At 38.9% G+C, this 19,479-nt stretch overlaps 1 protein-coding gene across 6 annotated transcripts in view; it reads left to right on the plus strand.

Annotated features, from left to right (window-relative positions):
- Window positions 1-267: 267 nt before the first annotated feature.
- The window catches only part of IGF2BP2 (insulin like growth factor 2 mRNA binding protein 2), a 172,591-nt gene continuing 153,379 nt past the window's right edge, over window positions 268-19,479 (plus strand). For 3 of the 6 annotated variants that reach the window (XM_070372070.1, XM_070372077.1, XM_070372099.1), the window contains exons 1-2: window positions 268-535; window positions 2,129-2,189. In XM_070372070.1, coding sequence (XP_070228171.1) covers window positions 358-535; window positions 2,129-2,189 — 239 coding nt within the window. In that variant the 5' untranslated portion in view covers window positions 268-357. Of the gene's footprint in view, window positions 536-2,128; window positions 2,190-19,479 lie in introns of those variants that run through there. The other 3 variants (XM_070372089.1, XM_070372081.1, XM_070372095.1) reach the window with 3 other exon arrangements.

Below are 19,479 nucleotides of genomic sequence, written 5' to 3' on the forward strand. Positions count from 1 at the left end.
CACGCGGGGTGCGCTGCCGCCGCCCGCCGCTGCTCCTCCTCCCGCCACCGCCTTGAGAGGGAGAGAGAGAGGGAGAGAGAGGGAGGCAGAGAGAGCGCTTTGTCCGCGCGCCGCCGCCCGGCCCGGGACTCTGCCCCGAGGAGGCAGCCGCACAGAGTCCCCGCCTCCGCCTCTGCCCCCGGGCGGGCCCGGCCGGCCGCGGTGGGGGGAGCCAGGCTGAGGGTGGGGGTGGGTGGCGGGCGGGCGGAGGGCGGGGAGGGGGGGCGGAGGAGGAGCAGGGGAGACGAGGGCAGCGGAGGAGGCGAGGAGCGCCGGGTACCGGGCCGGGGGAGCCGCGGGCTCTCGGGGAAGAGACGGATGATGAACAAGCTTTACATCGGGAACCTGAGCCCCGCCGTCACCGCCGACGACCTCCGGCAGCTCTTCGGGGACAGGAAGCTGCCCCTGGCGGGACAGGTCCTGCTCAAGTCCGGCTACGCCTTCGTGGACTACCCCGACCAGAACTGGGCCATCCGCGCCATCGAGACCCTTTCGGGTGAGCAGTCGGCGCTGTCCCCCTCCCCCCGCCTCGCCCTGCTCAGGCCGGGACGGCGCCCGGAGGGAGGCCGAGCCCTGCGGGCGGCGCCCGGCGGGGGCTCCGGCGTTCACGTTCACTTCCACGCACCAGACCTTCAACTCTCACCGCCGGCCCGCTCCTGGGACGGCCCGCTCCCCTCCCCCCCCCGCTCTGGACTCACCCCTTGCCCTCCCAGCCGCAGTCCTGGGGCGACCCCCGTGCCGCCCCGAGGGTTCCCGAGGCTCGCTCGCTGTCTCGGGGACCCCCAGTTTCCCGGCTCCCCGAGCTGCTCTCCAGAATTCCCCCACCCCCATCTTTAGAGAGCCCCCCGTCTCCCCTTCTTCCCTGACCTTCCCGTCACCCCCTTTGTCAGGGACCCCCCCCCCAAAAAAAAACACCCCTCCATCTCCTTCTCCCTTGACCGGACCTTACCCCTTCCCGTGCCTCGTGCCCAGGACTTCTCGCCCTCTGGCGTCCCCTGAGCCGCACTCTCCTTTAGAGCCCCCCCTCCCCAGGTCGCCCCGCTGTCCCCCACTTTCGGCACCCCCTCGGCGCCACCCTGACGATCCCCTTCGAGACTTCGGGGAGTCCCCCGACCCCAGCCCTTGCACGACGGCACATCTCTCTCGGTCCTCTCCCGAACCTCACTCCCTTCTCGCTCGTCTCTCAAGCGCTCCTATTTTTCTCTGAATTTTTTGTCCGATTTTATTGAGAAGAACTCGGGGCTGGGGGCTTTCCGCCGCCTGTCTCCCCGCCTCCCGCTCGGCCAGAAGCACCTTTTTACGAGGTGCCCTGTCTCAACTCGGTGGGGGCCCGGGCTGAGGACCGAGAAAGAGGCGACCGGGGGGCCCGCGAGAGCGCTGGAGCCCAGACGGGAGACGGAGAGCGACACACACACACACTCGCGCGCGCGCGCACTCACCAACTCTCCTCTCGCACACGCACCGCTCGGAGCCGCGCTCGCCCCCAGGCCACGAGCCTGCGCCCCCCGAGCCTCTGCCCGCGGCCGTAGCCCCTTCCCCACCAGCGCGCGGGGTGGGGGCGGGGCGGCGGCGAGGCCAAGGTGATCAGAAGCCGGCGGCGACCCGGCTCTCGCCGAAGCGGACCCCGGGGGTCTTCGGCGCATCTCTCCGGGGCCACCCGGAGAAAAGGGCAGGGAGGGGAGCGCAGCGGAGCCTTCGGGGCCCGGATTAGCGGAATGGAGAGGTGGGGGCCCGGAGAGGAGCGGGGCCGCGCCAGCCCTGCAGCTTGAGTTTCAAATGAGCTCATCCTTTCAAATTGGCGCCGCTCTTTATTAAATTTGTTTTTCCGGTAATGCCACCCACAGCTCTACCTGGGGTCGGGATCCGGGCTCGCACCCTTCCCACCTCATCCCCGGGGAACGAGGCGAAACGCGGCGCCCACCCTTTTTTTCCCACCGGGAAGCAAGTTTGCCCAGTTCGAGCCGGTTAAGAGACCCCTGGAGGGCGCCTGAAGGCGGAACCGGAGCGTGGAGTTCTGTGCGTGCCCCTCCTAGACCCCCGCCAGTTTCATCACAGCAAGGTTCTGAGTGCTTTAATTTCTGTTTTAAAGGTAAAGTGGAATTGCATGGGAAAATCATGGAAGTTGATTACTCAGTCTCCAAAAAGCTCAGGTAAATATATTTTGCTTAGTTTTTTTGATTGGTCTCACATATAAATAAAAATACATTCAGTTTTTTTTAATGTGCTTGTATAGTTTTTAAGAGGCTTTTGTTTGTTTTGTCAGTGGAGATAAAATAGTTTAGAAAGTTACATTTTTTACTTTCATTATATAAGGTGTTTACTGTACTTGGAAAATATCTGGTGCCTATTGGGGGTGGGGGTGACGAACACTAGTGTTAAATTTGCTGGGACCATTTAACTTGTTTATGAAAACTTGCCTCCCCGCCCCCCCCACTCCCACCCTAACCCCCAGCACAATGGCAGCAAATGCTTGTCAAGACTTCCTGTGAGATGTTAAGAGTAAATATTTACTGTGTCAGCTAAATTGCTTAACTAAACTTCGCGATTAATTAGTTTTCTTTTTTAGATAGCTTAAATGTTGAATAATAAAATAATTCAGTTAAGGGTCGATATTTTACATAGCGTTTTAAACAAGAAGGTTGTTTGGATTGGATGGCGGTTAAAAGCCAGACTTTTTAGTCACTGAAACTACTGAATATTGCTTCTGAGCGTGTTGTTGTTGTTGTTGCTTTTAAGATACATTTGAGGCTAAACAAATATCACTGTGAAATTTATAATTATATTTAAGTGCACTATTGTTAATGAAGAAGTAAAAAGTTTTGTGGAGGCTGGATTTCTCCACAGTGATTTGCTTACATGAGAATGTCTATGAGGAGAGATTGAGGGAGAACATCTTTGTTTAAAGTTTATTGTGGACTTTAAATTTGGGCCCTTTATTACTCATTCTAGAATTTTTTTCTATGTGTCGTAACTTAGTTTATATCCCATTCACATACATTTCTTCACCATTAGTCATTAAGTAGCTGAATTGGAGACTCTAAGTGAAGTCTGTGACTTACCACCTTTACAATTTGTAATTCTCAACAGTGTAACCATTTACTTGATTTTTGCCAAAATTGAATAGATTTTAAAACAAACTATTCTACTTTTTAAACACATAGATGTTTTGTTAAGGGGTTTCTAAAAATGTGTGCAAATTTCCAGGTATGTTTTAACTAGGCAACAAAATATCTTTTGTTTACCAATGATTCCAGTGGCGTATCAGAAAACTACTCAATACCTTTAAAAAAAAGAGGCAAAAGTTATGATTTGCAGTTTCATGTGTAACATTAAGCTAGTTCTCTCTAGGAAGAGATGTAATGTGCAACTGATAGGTTTTTCAATTAAGAATTTTAAATTTGTATACTTAAAAAAATTTTTTTTGGCTTGATAAATCTAAGTTCAAGCTTTCTGATATATTAACTATTTATTGTAAGTTAGAATTACTCATAACATTTGAATATTGGATGAATATATTAAACAAGGTTTAAAAGAACCACCCAAAATATTTGATGGGTTGTGTTTCTGTAAATATCTAATTCTATTGACTGTATAGTTGTTTTGAGTTCTTTTTTGGAGTTATAGTTAGTGAAAAATCAGTAGAATTTTAACTTTGGTTAGTTGGTGTCTCATTTCATGTTGCAAAGAGCATTATTTAATGTGGCAATGTAAGTGAAATACTAGTTTATCTACAGTTATTAACATCTCTTGAAACTTGTCACAAATATACTATTTTTTAACTTTTTTCTTTCAAAATGCAGAGGTTATTTGCTGTTAGCTGGAGGGTCATTTAAATGATTTTGTTGTGTTTATAAAAGAGTTTAGAATTAAAAACTTGTCCCAAATTTTTAGTATTAATTAAAGAGCAATCTAGGACTTTTACAGCCCTATTGGGACATGATTTCTTTGAACATTGTGGGTGATATGAAATACCTAGGAGGTAGATTACAATGCGCTGTGTGTGATTCACTACACTGAAGACGTCTGACATACCAAATGTATGCATAAGCTGCTGCTGTAGAGGGTTGCTTCATTTCTGATTGGACGGCTTGAATCTTTTTTTTCTTTCCTTTATTAGTTTAAAATGCAGAAATTAGTTACTGGTACTGCAGGCTAAGGGAGAGATAACTAATGACTGGTGTTGTGTACTGAGCTCAGACTCCTGGGAGGAGGCAGCTGTGTGTGCTCATGTACAGGGCTCCACCACGGTGGGGACTCTCAAAAACAGGGTACTGTGACATTTGAAACCAAAGCTTTTATGTTATATGGTGACTATTTTGGTGTTCTTTTGTTGCACTTCCATGAAAATTAACAAGTTAAAAGTACATTTGTCGGCGTCAAGTCAGTTCTATATGTGGTTTTTGTGTTGGTAGAAGTGAAAATGTGAAGAAAACAGTTCATCCTCATTGCTTGCTTACTTAAAGAACCATTCTGCCATTGAGTGCTCCTTTTCTTTATATTGTTCTGATTTCTTTCTGTTCTCAGGAATCATTTTTAACATCTACATTCCAGATAGATTTTTTTAAGCTAATGATACTTGGGAGGGGATGTTTTTTATCTTAAGTTATGAAAATATTGGCATGCCATTTGCTTACCAATTGGATCTTTTGTTAAATATCATTCTAGCATCATTTTATATGTGCTGTTATTGTGGACAGACTAGATACTATTATTTTCTCAGGGTCACTCAGAAGTAGAAAACTCTTTTCTTTTGCCACATGTGCTTCATTCTTATTAAATGTAAATTACTGTAAAGTAAACCATGTACAAACCATCTATTTTTCTTAACTTTCTAAGTTGGCTTCGGGCTCTGTTGAATAAAAATCTTCGATTCTTTTTTCTCTATTCATATTTCTTGGTAGTATATAAGAATCAAAGATTTCTTAAAGAAGAAAAAACTGACAAAGGGTTTTAAAAGTTGTGGAAATGTCCTTGATAGAAATTTCATTTTTGATGTTGATGAGAGTTTAGTTTAAAAAATTTTATATGCTGTTTATATCTACACACATGCACACAGACACACACACATATTGCATAAATTGTTTTGAGCTAAGACTTACGCTAACCTGAATGTGCTTTGTAACTAAAGTTGAATGATTCTGTGAGAAACAAAACTTTTAAAAATGCAATTTCTGCCCACTTCTAGGAAGTAACTAAGTGGTGCTAGACATGCTTTCACTGAGATGGTGAGAATACTATGAGGTAGTGTAGGAAAAAGCTATGAATTTGTCTTTCATGAGTTAAAAATCAGTAATTGTGTTCTCTCCAATGCAAATGAATTTGGTCTCCTATAGGAATGTTAAAGAAAACAGTATCTCAATTGTATTTTGCTTGTATGTACTACATTGTATTTAGTTGAATTAAATACCAAAAAGAAAAAAAAACCAACCACCCAACCTCAAGCCCTCCCTGCAACAAAGGCTTTTGATGGATCAATTTTTAATTTTGTAGCAACAGAAAAGACTTCATTAGGTTAAAATCACATGTTACCCTATTTCATTTCAAGAATTTGTTGAATTAGAAGTTAATGCCTGGATTTAATTGTATAGATTACATGTGTGTAATGTATATTAAAATATATATATTTTATATATATATATAAGACTCAAAGGTTACTTATGATTTGTTTTTGAGTTCGACATTTAGCTTTTCATTTTAAAAAAAGGCTAGTAATTTTTTCATACACTTCTAGGTCATGCCATATAAAATTATGCATTTCTGTGACCTTTGCGAGATAAGCATTGAAATTAAAATAGAAGCAATAAAGAAAAAATTACTTAATAATTCAGGTTTAAAACTCTAGTTTGTGTTTTTAAAAGACTGGTCATTTAATATTTTTACATTATTTGGTTAAATATTAAAAACCATTGAAATCTACAAATCAAAATAGATGTTATATACTGCTTGATTTTCCAATTTGCCAAATTTATATCAATTTTAAATTATATTGTAGTAATTTATAAAAGTGCTGAATGGCTAAAGACATAAACATTAGTTCTAAAAGACGATTTTGTGATATGTAATACATTTGCCAAATTGTGTTTTCTTAAATAATAGTGTTTCTTTGTACTTATGACTGGATATAAGACACTGGTAAGGGATGGTCTCAGGTTTTGTTTTCTTATTATGTTAACCTGAGATTATCATTTATATAGAGAAGGTGAGAAGATTAATAATATTTGTATAACACCTTTTATATGTAATGATCTAAAGTACAATATATTTTCTTTAGAAAGAAAAATTTTAAAGAACACTGAAGATTTAAAACCAATAGATATCAAAATTAACATTTCACTATTATTTTGAGTAAATGTTTTTATTTTGTGCGATTATTCCAATTTTTAATGGGTGAATGTAAATGACATTGAAATGTACATACAGGATAGTAATTTGAGCACATTCATTAGAAGTCAGTAAAGCTATGAAAATCAGATTTCTGTAAGAACTATTTATACATATTTGATACTTTCAACTTTCTAAATATTTGCTGTCGATTGCTGAATCACTCTTCCAAGTCTGGTAATGAAATCCTCAAAAGTAGATGAGCAATTGATCAGCATTGTCACAGGACATTATTTGAGTTTAAGTGTATCATCTCTGTGATTCAGTGGGGTGTGTGCACATGGGTGTGTGTGTGTGTTATGGGAGACAGTAGTTTCAGACAGAGATGGTATCAAGAGGGAAGAAGAAGAAATCTTTAATTGAGCAACAAATGTTCTGCTATTCATTCCTGACAAGGCACAGGAAAATTGTTAGATGTCTGAACCTTGTGGTGAATGGAGTCAAGTGCAGTGATGTGTGCTTGCATGATCTATAGCTCTTGCAGGTGGTTAACCTGTGGAAGCGGGGGCACAGTCACCTGAAGTGGCTTCTTTAGTGAGCATGCTGCTGGAAGGACCGTCCTATGCAAAATATTCTCTCCTTCACTTTTGCTCAGATGTCCCCTCTCAGTAAGAGAGTTAGCAAGTAATTCTATGTAGGCTTTGATTTTCTGTAGAAAATTCAAGATCTGAATATGTATTTTCATTTAGAAATTCTATACTGTGGAAGGCAATGTATTTTTTTGTGCAACAAAAGTACTCTGAATCAGTTTCATTAGAAGCATGGCATTGAACTGGTTTCTTTGGAGGCTGTTAAAAGGTTGAATTGTAGATTTCAAAATTATGTTTTTAAAAATTCTATTTAAATATCAGCAAAATGTCTTCAGTGTCCTTTGGTATTGGAGAAGAGAGGGGTGGGGTTGGCTAAGCCAGTTTTTAAACTAATTTTCTAAAAATTTTAGTCAGAAGCATAATTTCTTAAAAGTTATGATTAGCTTCTTAATTTGAAGAATGGGACAGTTCTGTTTAACAAAACATGTCCAAATAATTTATTAGTCAAGATTTGTCTTTTTTATATTCAAATTCAAGCTCAAATTAGTTTGGATAGTCATTCAAAACAATATCATTGAAGAAAACATAATAGCAAATAAAGAGCAAACACCTACCAGTAAATATAACAGTATTTCACTTATCATTATAAAATATTTTTAAAGACCTTTTACTTTATAATTTGACTTCATGCTTACAAACTTGTAATTTTCATTTGGTGGCATAGACTGTATGGGTTCTATTTTGGGCAGCAAAATTGCAGAGTGCTCAGAGCATTATTTTTAAGGTTTTTCTTTTCCTGTTTTGATAATGTACTTTAGTCTGGTATTTCCATAAAATAGTGAAGAAAAATTATTTTCTCTTACAGGAAAATTCAGATTTTGTTACTTTGGCTTCCAAAGAGGAGGGAGAATATAATTACTGTTTCCTTAATTTGGTTTACCATTTGATGGCATGTTGAGGTGTTGAATAATCCAGAGAAAAAGGGTACTTTTGCATTAATAGCAGGCGGTCAAGTCCAAAGTGATAACTACTATTTGATAGATATGCTTCTTCTCCAAGTCTCTGGTTCTCACTAAATAATAAGCTTACATTTTGGAGATACATTTTATTTGTTTATTCTTGGGTTTCTTGGTTGTTTATTCTATGCTTTATTTCTTAAAATGTGAAGATTTAGTTATAATTTTCCCATTCTGCTTATTATCAGGAATATTTCATAAACTAGGTATTTCAGTAAGTCCAGTAAATGAAAATTCAGAGTTCTGATGCATGTTTTAGACTTTCTTTTATCTATCTATGTTATAAGAAAATGTTATACCTAATAATGACCAGGGAAATCTGTATGGGACCATTGCAATGTGAATGATATTTTTGGTTTTTCTTATTATATAATTATTGTGTACCAGTATGTGAGGATTTGCCTTAGCGGGTGATGCTTAGACTTTAATTTTTGTTTTAAATGTGATCAGAAAGGTAATTTCATGATTCCATGTATGGACATGTAAATAATACTAGATGGATGTTTACTTATGTGCCTGTATCTTCCATTCATATAATACTGATGATAACCCAGGCTCTTCAAAACATTATTTCATTTATTCTAAAGAATAATTATCTGAAGAAGAGCAGTTAATATTATTCCATTTTTTAGATGAAAAAACTTAGTCACAGAGAAATTTAATAATTTGCCTAAAGTCACATGGCTATTAAATAGTAAAGCTAGGGTTAGAACTTCTGATTCTCAGTCCACTGTGCTTCATCTCCATTCACTTTGTTTAATTAAAAGTTGTCTGAAAGTGTTATTACTGATAGGTTCAGAGGTTGCCATTCAAGAGGGAAGGAAAGATATAAATATAGATTTTATTTGTGAATCACCCTTTGCAATGATCTTATTCTTATATCAATCCAAAATGATCTGTACTTTGTTACAGTTTTTAGGAAAAATTAGAAACAGAAGTCATTTTAACATTATTAGCAGCATCACTGTGGTTGCCCGTAGACAGAAGTGGGGTATGCCTAACCAAGCAGGTTGGATTTTGATGTTGTTGTTACATTGCTTTTTTCAGTGGTTGCATTCCTTGTGTTATGAAACAGGACATTGCCGAGAAAGAGATTTCAGCAGCTGAGCCATACGGTCTGGTCAAGACTCTGTGCCACATGGTAAAGGAAAGTCAGGCTCAAGGAATCACTTGGGTGGGTTCTTCCCGGGTTTCAGCCAACCCATTGCTAGAGGGCAGGACTGCTTTTGGTGAAGTGTTTTCCTGGTAGCTGCCAAGTCTTTCCTGATATTTGGTGTCTGTCTCTGCTTTTCTTTCTGTACAGACTGTGGCCTTTGGCCTTTCCTGTGGGGGTGAAATGAACGTTAATAGAATAGCATCTGTAAAGTCCCCGAGTTCCTCATTAATGATATATCACTCAAAAACATACTAAATAACTAAGCATAGGAAGAATAGTCCATTTCCCCTTAGCAGTAAACTTTACCTGCGTTATCCTCTTGCTACCTTTAACTTTTGTGCACTATCATATTTGTGGTGGTGGTGGAGGGACGAAGGAATTATCAAGAAAAAAGTAAATGAAGGAAGATGATTTCCAACTCCTCAGGCTTTTCATTTCTTTAACTTAGTATACTGAGTCCAGGGTTGGGTGTTGCATATTCTGTGGAATCCTGACTCAGAAGATGGGGAAAAGGAAGAAGGTAACTAATACTGAGTAGTTGGTATGCTAGGCATTGGACTAGGCCTTCTTCGTATCTTACTGTATACAGCCAAGAGAGATCTGATTTTCATACCTTTTACAGATAGGGCTGTAAAACTTTAACTCCCCAGCAACTCCTCTTTCCACCCAACCCAAAACTGCTTCAAAGCAGCAGTGGCTGTCTTACCCTTGCTCACCTTTATTTAATTTGTATACAGTAACAATAGCCTAGCAATAAAGTAGAAAGTTGTCATGTGTGTATAGGTTATAGAGTAACTTTGGATGTATTTCCTAAATCAGAATTAGAGACAAAATTTACATGTATACAGCAGATATGCTGAGGAAGATAAAGGACTGATCTTTAGTATAGTTTTAATTTAATGTAACTGAAAAACAACAAAGTATTAGGTCATAATTTGAAGAAACTTTCCTGAGGTGGTCCTGTAGTAGAGGCATTAGTAATTACGTAAAGATAAAAAAATTAAAAAAAACCCATTGTGGCTGAAAGTTAAGTGTAAAAAGCATATTATGTATGCAGTGGGGAGGAGGGGGAAAGAGGGTCTGTACTTATATCCTCTGACTCAGATACCTTTTTTAAATCCTGAAAAAAAACACTCAGACTCTTTAGTGTAGGACCTAGAGTGTTATACAAAGTGTGGCCTGCTTTCATTTTTTATCTGTATATTTAAAAATTATCTATGATTTGGAGAAGGAAATACAGTATTCTTGCAAATTGTCTTCTATAAAGTTTTTCATCTTACTAACATGAAAAAATTTTAAACCTTTTTGACAATGAAAAAGTCAGTGAAAGCACAGGGAGTAGAAAGAGTTATATGTTCTTTTTGATACACTATTTAAATATATTATGCATTCATGACTTTTAAGTATATAGGACTTGAGATACAATTATACTACCAATGCAATGAGATAAATAAGAATTCTGCTTTCTAGATACACAGGTGGTGCTTTTTTGATAAGAATGTAATTTTATGAAAAAATTCATTATGAGGTAAAAAAATAATGGCTTTTATCAATCAAATATTATCAGAAAAATTTTCAATACCATGTTTATATCTTCACTTTTGTGCTTTCTCTTAGAAAATAAAGCAAAATATATTCACTGAGGTGTGGTTCCATGGACAGTTTAACCTTAAACCAACTCATAAATAGAGGATATTTCAAAAAAGTTCATGTGAGGATAGGCTATATAGTTTTTGTTAATGTGGAACTGTTTACATTAGTCCCTCCTGATCTTTGTGATTTTAACAGTGAATTTTTGAAAAGTGGATGTTTTGTCTCATCATTGTGTGGATAGGGTTTTGGAGTAAAAGTGTTTGTGCATCTTTATATGAGAGTTGGAGGTAGATGATGAAACAGTTTAAGGCTGAAAAAATAGAGTTTAACTTATTCAATTATTAAGAGAGAAAAAAGGGAGGGATGGAAGAAGGAAGGAGGGAAAGCGGGATGAGGAAGGGGGAGAGAGAAGGAAGGGAGAAAGTATACAGGCAGCCATGGAAACATAGATGACAGAACTTTGTCGTGCAGCTTGTACACTCTTTCTGGATTTCAGAGCACGTGGCAAAGACTAGTACTGATGGTGGGTGGGAGACTAAGGGACTCCGCTGGGTGCTAGCAGGGCTGAGTCTCACACAAGTTGATCTTTGACGTTTAAAAACCTCTCAGAGTATGTGTTTGGTCTGCCCCACAAAAGGTCTTACATTTCTTTCTTTGAGGCCCTGTACTGGCCACTTCTCCCTCTCTCGCATTCTCCTTCCCTTTTACATTTCCTTGGGGATGGCCGGGCCCTTGGGGATGGCTGGGCCAGGGCTGGAAGGTGCCTGTTGTGCGGCCTGCCTCCAGCCTGGTGCCCCTCACTGGCGGAGGCTGGGGAAGTGGGGAGGCGTGTGCATGCTTGCTCAAAATGCTGGAATGTATGGGCTCTGTGGCTCATGCTTCCTGGGAGTGTGCCACAGACCGGCTCCTCCAGGGTCTCAGTGGTCGTGGGGGTCAGTCCTTGTAGGCTTTTGTGAGGGGTTGGAAACTTGGGAAGGGATTTCTCAGTGCTGAAAGTTTAGGCTACTCCCCCCCCCCCCCCAGGTATATTTGTATTTATTCTTTGTAAAGAAAAAGATCTGTTAACAACAACAACCACCACTGAAGAACAGAAAGAAAAAAATATATGGATGCATAAATAACCATAAAGACCATAAATGGTCTTTCTCCTGCATCCAACTACACTCTTTTCCCTCTTCTCTTCAAACTGATAGTGATGTCTTCAAATCGTGGACACTGAATTTATAAACTAACTGCTTTAAAACTCCCTGAATTGTGTCTCTGCTAAAGATGATGAAAATCAAGGATCTTTAGAAACTAGATTTTAAGTTCAGATTTTTTTTCTTAATGTAGGATTTAATCTCCTTTTTAAGGAATAAAGAACAAACTGCTATTGGTTAATATTTTTTTTTGGTTGCTTAATTTATTTTTTCAGATTTATTATTATTTATTTAGATACTTTTTTTTCCTTCACAAAAGATTTGAAATGACAAAGGTGCTGGTGGCTCCATTATTTGAAAAGAAGACTGGGATTTAGGTGTATAAAGTAGATAAGTTAAAAAGGGATTCTGTTAAGGGTTATAAAGGACTGAGCACAGGTGGCTGGTTCTTACGTAATTCTTTATACATCTTAAGAGGTTTGCCAGGGAAGAATTATCTCTTTGGTTCATTGATTTTTGTGTTAATGATTTGCTGCATGTATCTATTTCAATAGTGATTTCAAAACAGTCATTTTGATATTGAAAATGGTTTGTGGCTTTAGTTCACTTATTATAATCATGGTCAAGGTGTTAACGTGTGCATGTGTGCTCCATTGCGTCCGACTCTCTGCCACCCTGGGGACTGTGTAGCCTGCCAGGCTCCTCTGTCCATGGGATTTCTTCCTCCAGGGGGAATCTTCCCGGCCCAGGGCTCAAACCCACATCTCCTGCATTGGCAGGCAGATTCTTTACCACTGAGCCATCAGGGAAGCCCCAAGGTGTTAATACCTGCCTTAAAAATTTCCAGGCCCAAGTCACAAATTTTATTCCCCACAGTAGTGCTTTTAACTGTATGTTCCACAGAGCCTTAGGATTCTAAGGAGATGCCAAATTTATGGGAAAAGGGGGTAGACATATGTACCTGGGGGATTCTGGCTTCTTACCCACCTTTCAATCAGGAGACAGCTGCATTCATTGCTTTTTTACATATTTGAGTTTGGTCTGGAATTTGGCTTAGAAGAGGGGTTTGCTGCTTTGAAGAAACACTTCAGAAGTATCTGCCCTATAGTATGTAATTCTGGGGCTTGAGTCCATTCATTCCTTGATCAGGTAGTCTAGCAGATGCAAAGCTCTCTCCTGAGGAAGTTTAGACTCTGCCTCCCTTACTTCTGAATCCTGTGGCATGGCCTTCCATCTCCTGTCACTTTCGCTTTAGTAACAAATGTTTGCTTTGCCAACTACATGCCAGACTACTAAATCTATGGATTTTTCTACAATCAACAGCACAGATTGTTTGCCCTTCAGGAACTTTGCAGAGAGCTCCTTGGGCAATGGTTGTACTCTAGCTCTTGGCAGAGTCATTAGTGTCAAATGACTTTTGAAGAGTGAAGGGTCCAGTGGCATGGGACCCACTCATTCATCAAGAACAAGTTTCTACTTTGGGAGGTCCAAACAGGATGGCCTTTATATCCCTTTTTCAAGCAGAGCAGCTCTACTTTTATCTGTTACATGTTTGGGTTCCATGAACTCAGAGGTGATCATCAAAATACTTTCACTTGATTAGAATTGGACTTCCCTGGTGGCTCAGACAATAAAGAATCTGCTTACAATGCGGGAGACCCGGGTTTGATCCCTGAATTGGGGAAATCCCCCGGGGAAGGACTTGGCTACCCACTCCCGTATTCTTGCCTGGAGAAGTCCGTGGACAGAGGAGCCTCGTGGGCTACAATCCATAGAGTAGTAAAGAGTCAGAGGGGACTGAGCGAATAACACTTTCACTTTTCAGAATGGATGCCCAGAAAATCAGAAGGGACATGAGCCATTATACTCTAACACACACACACACTTAAGTCAGTCCAGCATGTAGGATTCTTGTTCAAAAAACAAGGTATTACTTAAAAATATATATATATATATTTTTATTTATTTATTTCAGTGATTTCTTAACCTGTGGCCAAAGACTCTTGGGCCGAGTCCTTATAGTCTTGAAGGAAGGACTGGGACACTACCCTCTGAGCTCTTCCTCCATGCCCCTGTGCTTCATCACTCTGGCTTCTTGTAGACTGGTCTTGAAAGACTGATGATTTCATATTCACTCAAGTTTTATAGTCAAGACTGTTCTAAGACTGTATTTATGAGGGTCCACATTCAGATATCTGTAAATGACATAAGTGGTGGCATGGAGGGGTTCTGTGGAGTATAAGAGGCCTAATGGGGTATAGGAGGCATAGCTTTAGTCAGCTACAGTCAAAAGTCAGAGTTCTTATTTTAAATATTTAAAATTTTCGACCATTGAAAAAGTTTTGGAGACACTGTGAGTCAGAGAAGAGAGCAGGTTAATCTGGCTCGTGGGTTGCCAGTTTGCAGTTTCTGCCACATGAAAATCTGCATCTTCTGCAAAAGTATTGCTGAGGACACTTCATTATGTTTAGTATCTCTTACCCTTAAGGTTCTCTGTGAGTGAGAGGGAAAAGTACTTCTCTTGATAAACTGGATAAACTTGTATGTCTCTTATCTAATGATGATAGCTATTTGAAAGCTCAAAACTAAAATTAGGTCTCAGAGCAACCATCCTTAGTTTATTTTTCTGGAATAAATATGTTCTCCATTATATGGAGTACCCTATAGTGTTTATCTTTATGTAGTGATCTTATTTTGTTTCTGTTATATTTAGCCATCTAAAGTCCTTTGGTAAATACAGAATGTACATATGCTGAATATGTGACACTCGTAAGTTTGTATAGTATTTCGGAGTACACATTCATAAAAAAAAAATAAACCTCTATTTTCTCATGTAACTGGAGGAACATGTTTCCACATCAGTCAGAATTCTTCTCCAATTAAACACTAGGCAAACTATAGATAATGGTTTAAACCATTTCCTAAGAAAATACGGTTCTTGTATACCCAGCAAACTTTTTTAAAAATAAGAACTTGAGTTCTGCCTATAAGCCAACATCTGATATAAGACATGTAGTTTTAAAAGCATAGAGCGTACTTGGTAGGAAAATTTGGTGGTGAAAAAAATTTGTTTTTAAATATGTTTGAGAAATGTTTTGGTGACTCTTGCACTTTCTGGTATTTAAGTTGAGGAAATTGAAGGCCATATGGATTCTGTTTCTGGGCTCTAGGTATGGTAAATACTCATTAAGGCCAGACTAAATGAAAACTGCCAATTGCCTAAGGGACCTTTAAAAAAAATGAAAAACAAAAAACTACTCTGACAGTTGGAATTAGCATTTTTCAAATGTATCTTTTTGTTCTGTAATTTACATGCATAATGAAATAGCTCTTTAGTGATCACCGAGTTAGGTCAAGCACTTGTTTTGGAGAACGTTGTAAGTAAGTCATTTATGGTCAGGCATAATGGAGCGAGGGCTTCCCAAGTGGCGCTAGTGGTGAAGAACCTGTCCGCCGACGCAAGTAGACCTAAGAGATGCCTCTTCAATCCCTGGGTCAGGAAGATCCCCTAGAGAAGGGCATGGCAACCCACTGCAGTATTGTTGCCTGGAGAATCCCATGACCAGAGAGCCTGGCTGGCTGCGGCCCACAGGGTCACATAGAGTGGGGCACGACTGAAGCTACCGAGCATGCGCATCTTATAGTGGCGTGGGCAGCTTGGTAACAGGTCAGTTGATTGAATTGTGAGGTGATAGGAAAAGTGATGCCATGGTAAAAAGAACCTTGGGGGGAGAATAGCTTTTAAGAGGGAAATCAAGTTTTGGGTGTATTGAGTTTGATGTCATATGAGATATGCAAGTGGAGATACTCTGAAAGCAGCTACATGATGCCAGACTGAAATTTAAGTTAGAAGTAATTATTAAAGTATAGTTTTAATAGGAGATTTTTTTTTTTCCTTATAGGCAATTTTGTAGATGCTGTTGATCTTAGGATTTATTGGAGCTTAAAATGCAACTCATTAAGGGGTGGGTGGAACATGGACTTTGGAATCAAAATCGACTGAATTTAGACCCCAACCATGTTGCTTACTAGTATCTTATCTTAGAGCCTAACTTTCAGCTGTCAAATGGGATTCTAATACTAAATAATTAATGTTACTATGTAGTTTATATAACAATGTATTAACATGCCTGACACAGAAAAAATTACAAATATTGCGTCTCTCCATTTATTCACCTTAAATTTGTACTGGAAATAAATGCCTCACTCCAAAAAAAAAAGTTAGCAAGTCATCTGTGTAACCCATACAGGATCTGGGAATTCAGGGTTTTAAGTGACTCTCCTTGTTTGTGATGGATCTAAACAGTCATCAGTTCCCCAAAAATAGCTAAGTATTTTTTGGGGGCTGGTCTTTTGAATTTTAAAAATTTGAAGTACCATGAGATCTGGTCTTATTTTTTATTTCCACTGTTGCATCTTGAATGCCTTGAATACTGGAAACAGCTGCTCATTAATTATTTTTGAATGAATTAATTAAAATTAAAGTCATAATAAGATCATTAATAATTTACTTTTTTTTTCCCCCTCCTTTTTCCCCCTTCTTTATTTTCAAACAGGGTGGGGAAAATAGTAGTTCAGAGATTTTGCTTGTTTGTGAGGGAGATTTTCAAACTTTTTACTTACTCTTTGGCTTAATTAGAATGAAGCCTTCATGGGCATTTTAGGTATGAAATCTTTTTAAACTGAGTTGAGCTATAAAAGAGCAGTTGCACAAAGATACAAAATAAATATTGGAAAGCAAAGTTTTGGATTTGGTGGAACCAGAATAAGTTTTGCATATCAGTTAAAAAAAAATAAAAATAGGTTTAATCTTAAATTCAGTATGATTACATGAAAATATAATTTTCCCTGTAGATATTTCTCTGTATAACCCAAATTGTATTAAAAATCTGCTGAGACTCACAGAAAAACCTATTTGATAAAAACAGAAGCAGCTGTCCTTCTGTTGCAAGATAATAAGTGGATACAAGAATCAAACTTAAGGTGTGTTTTTTTTATGTAGTAAATCAAATATCAGTTTAAGCCGTCAGGCTCAAAAGTTATTGTGGAATAAACTGACAAGTACAAAAATGACAGGTTTACCAATGGGCAAGATAATCCATAGCCAAGGTAGCGACTGATCTTAAATGTTAGTTGCAGAGCAAGATGCTGTCAAATGCTCTGTATTAGTAACCTGTCGCTGCATACAAATTACCCCCAAATTTAGCAGTTTGAAACAACCAATGTTTATCATCTCACACGTTTTCTGAGGGTCAGAAACATGCAGCATTTTAGCTGGGTTGTTCTAGCTCAGCGTCTCTCACGGAATAGCAGTCAAGTTGCCACCCGGGTCTGTAGTTATCCGAAGACTCAGCTGGCCTGGAAGATCTGCTGCGAGGCTCACTCCTGGGGCTGTTGGCAGGCCTCAGTGTCTTTCTGCCTGTGGGCTGGAGGGCTCTGTTCCCCACAACATGGGCTTCTCCGTGGGTCTGTGCACAGCACGACAGCAGGCTTCCCTGAGTGAGTAATCCGAGAAAGAGTGACACCACACAGCCTTTTATGGCCTAGTCACTGCATTGCACGTTGTCACTTCTGCCTTATTTGTTTGTTAGATACAAGACTGTAGTTCTGTCCACACTCAAAGGGAAGGGATTACTCAAAAGGTGAATACCAAGAATTAGAGATCATCAGGGATCATTTAGGGTTGAATTAAGTCAATCAGGAAAAGTCAGCAAGTCAAAGAGAGACTTGGTTGCTTTGGCACTTATACTGAAAAGAATAATCCCCTTGTATTAATATTTATGATTAACTCCTTTTGAAATAAAACTAGAATTCCTTATAAAACAGCAGTAATAACAGTTACAGTTTATCGATGCCTTTTATACTCCTTATTTAATTTTCACAGCACCTTGTAGGATGAGAAAGGCAGATACTACTACTATATTCATTTCTTAGATTAGAAAACTGAGGCCCAGATTGTTCAGAGTACTTAAGACAGGGTCACTTATTCAGTATTTAACTTGAGTTGTTTCCTTTTCTTTTTGTTTTGTGGCTCTTTCTGTTCTTTCTCCTGAAGAATGATTTCAGTTACTTACATTTTCTAAAACACAATTTAATTTCCCCTTTCAATTTAAAAGAGTTGATTAAAAAAAAAAGCCAAATTGAGAAGTTTAAAACACTCTTGTAGTATCAATAAAGATGTCACTTTTCTGCCAGAAGCAAGAGTCCTTTTTGCTATTTTTGTAACTGGGTGAGGTCTTATTTCTCCAAAATTGTGCCATGCTGTGGTTAGCCATGGTCTACAAGAGGAAAATATATTTACCCTTCTTTAAAATCGTTGGTTTTCTAAGAAATATGCTATTTACTATACCAAATCTGAGAAAATCTTTCTCAGGCAAAATGCAGTGGTCACTTTGATACCAGACAAGCTAGTTCTCTTCCCCACTAAAAATGCAAAACAGCAGGCCCTCTGATCTTTGGTACCTGCCTTTGTTATACATTTATTTCTTGAAGAAATTTGTTGAATAGTCATGTCTTTAAATTTTTATTGAATCTCAGTGCTTACTTTACTTCCGTATGCTGACTTTACTTGCATATACTTCCCATAAAACATTCAATCTTTTCTCTTAAAGGTCTTGATAACATGATAGTTAATGTGAAGTGAAAATTTATTTTGAGGATTTATTGTATAAAACAAAGGAAAATATTCAGTAACCTATAATGGAAAATAATCTGAAAAAAACATATATATACAACTGAATCACTTTGCTGTTTACCTGATACCAACTCAGTATTCTAAATCAACTATATGTGAATACAAAATTTTTAATTCTATTTTTGAAAAAACAAAAAATCATATTTAACAATGTAAAATCTCAAAACATTCAAAACTTGATAGAATTAATTTGGAATAAAAAAGATAAGTTATGTTGGTTGTTTCCTTATGAACTTGGACAAACTGAGGCTTGTGGAATATCACAGTCCTTTGGGAATATCTGCTTTTTAGGAAAAATATGTGCTTTCTATATTGTTTTAAAGAACCACTAGTAGTAAATATAATACAACATTTTCTACACAGGTTATATATACCAGTCCATCAAAATTTATTATTATCCTTTGCCTACTTTGCTCCCTTTTTTATGCTCTGAGTTGTTTTCCTCTTCATAGTTAAAAATCTCAATACTTTTTTTTTTCCATAAAATAGTCACATGATTTTAGTGTTACATTTTTTTTTTTTCTTTAAAGAGCTAAGAGAGAACACCCCAACTATCCTCAGTGGAGAGACTGAGTTTAAGATTTGTTTCAGATTTTTATCATTTTCAAGTGTTAGAAGGTTAAAGGTGAGCCTGAACATGAATTCTGTGAGCTCAGAGGAGCAACTATGACATGTAAATCTACTCTCTTATTATTGTTGATTTTCTTAATATTTTGACTTCCTGTGGATATGTACCCAAAGAAATGTATTTTTTTCTCATTCTTCCTCAGTGACTTCTTGTTATAATCCCGTCCTGGGGGACAGGGAGCAGAAGCCATTCAGCAGGCTGAACCCCTTCCCCCTCAGGTGACTCACTCAGGTCTCAGATAATCTTGGCTTTTCCTTCTTAATTTGCCTTCCGGTTGATTTGTTTTTCAAGTTAAGAAAAGCA

This window comes from Bos mutus, chromosome 1, assembly GCF_027580195.1.
Source record: "Bos mutus isolate GX-2022 chromosome 1, NWIPB_WYAK_1.1, whole genome shotgun sequence".
Classification (NCBI taxonomy): domain Eukaryota; kingdom Metazoa; phylum Chordata; class Mammalia; order Artiodactyla; family Bovidae; genus Bos; species Bos mutus.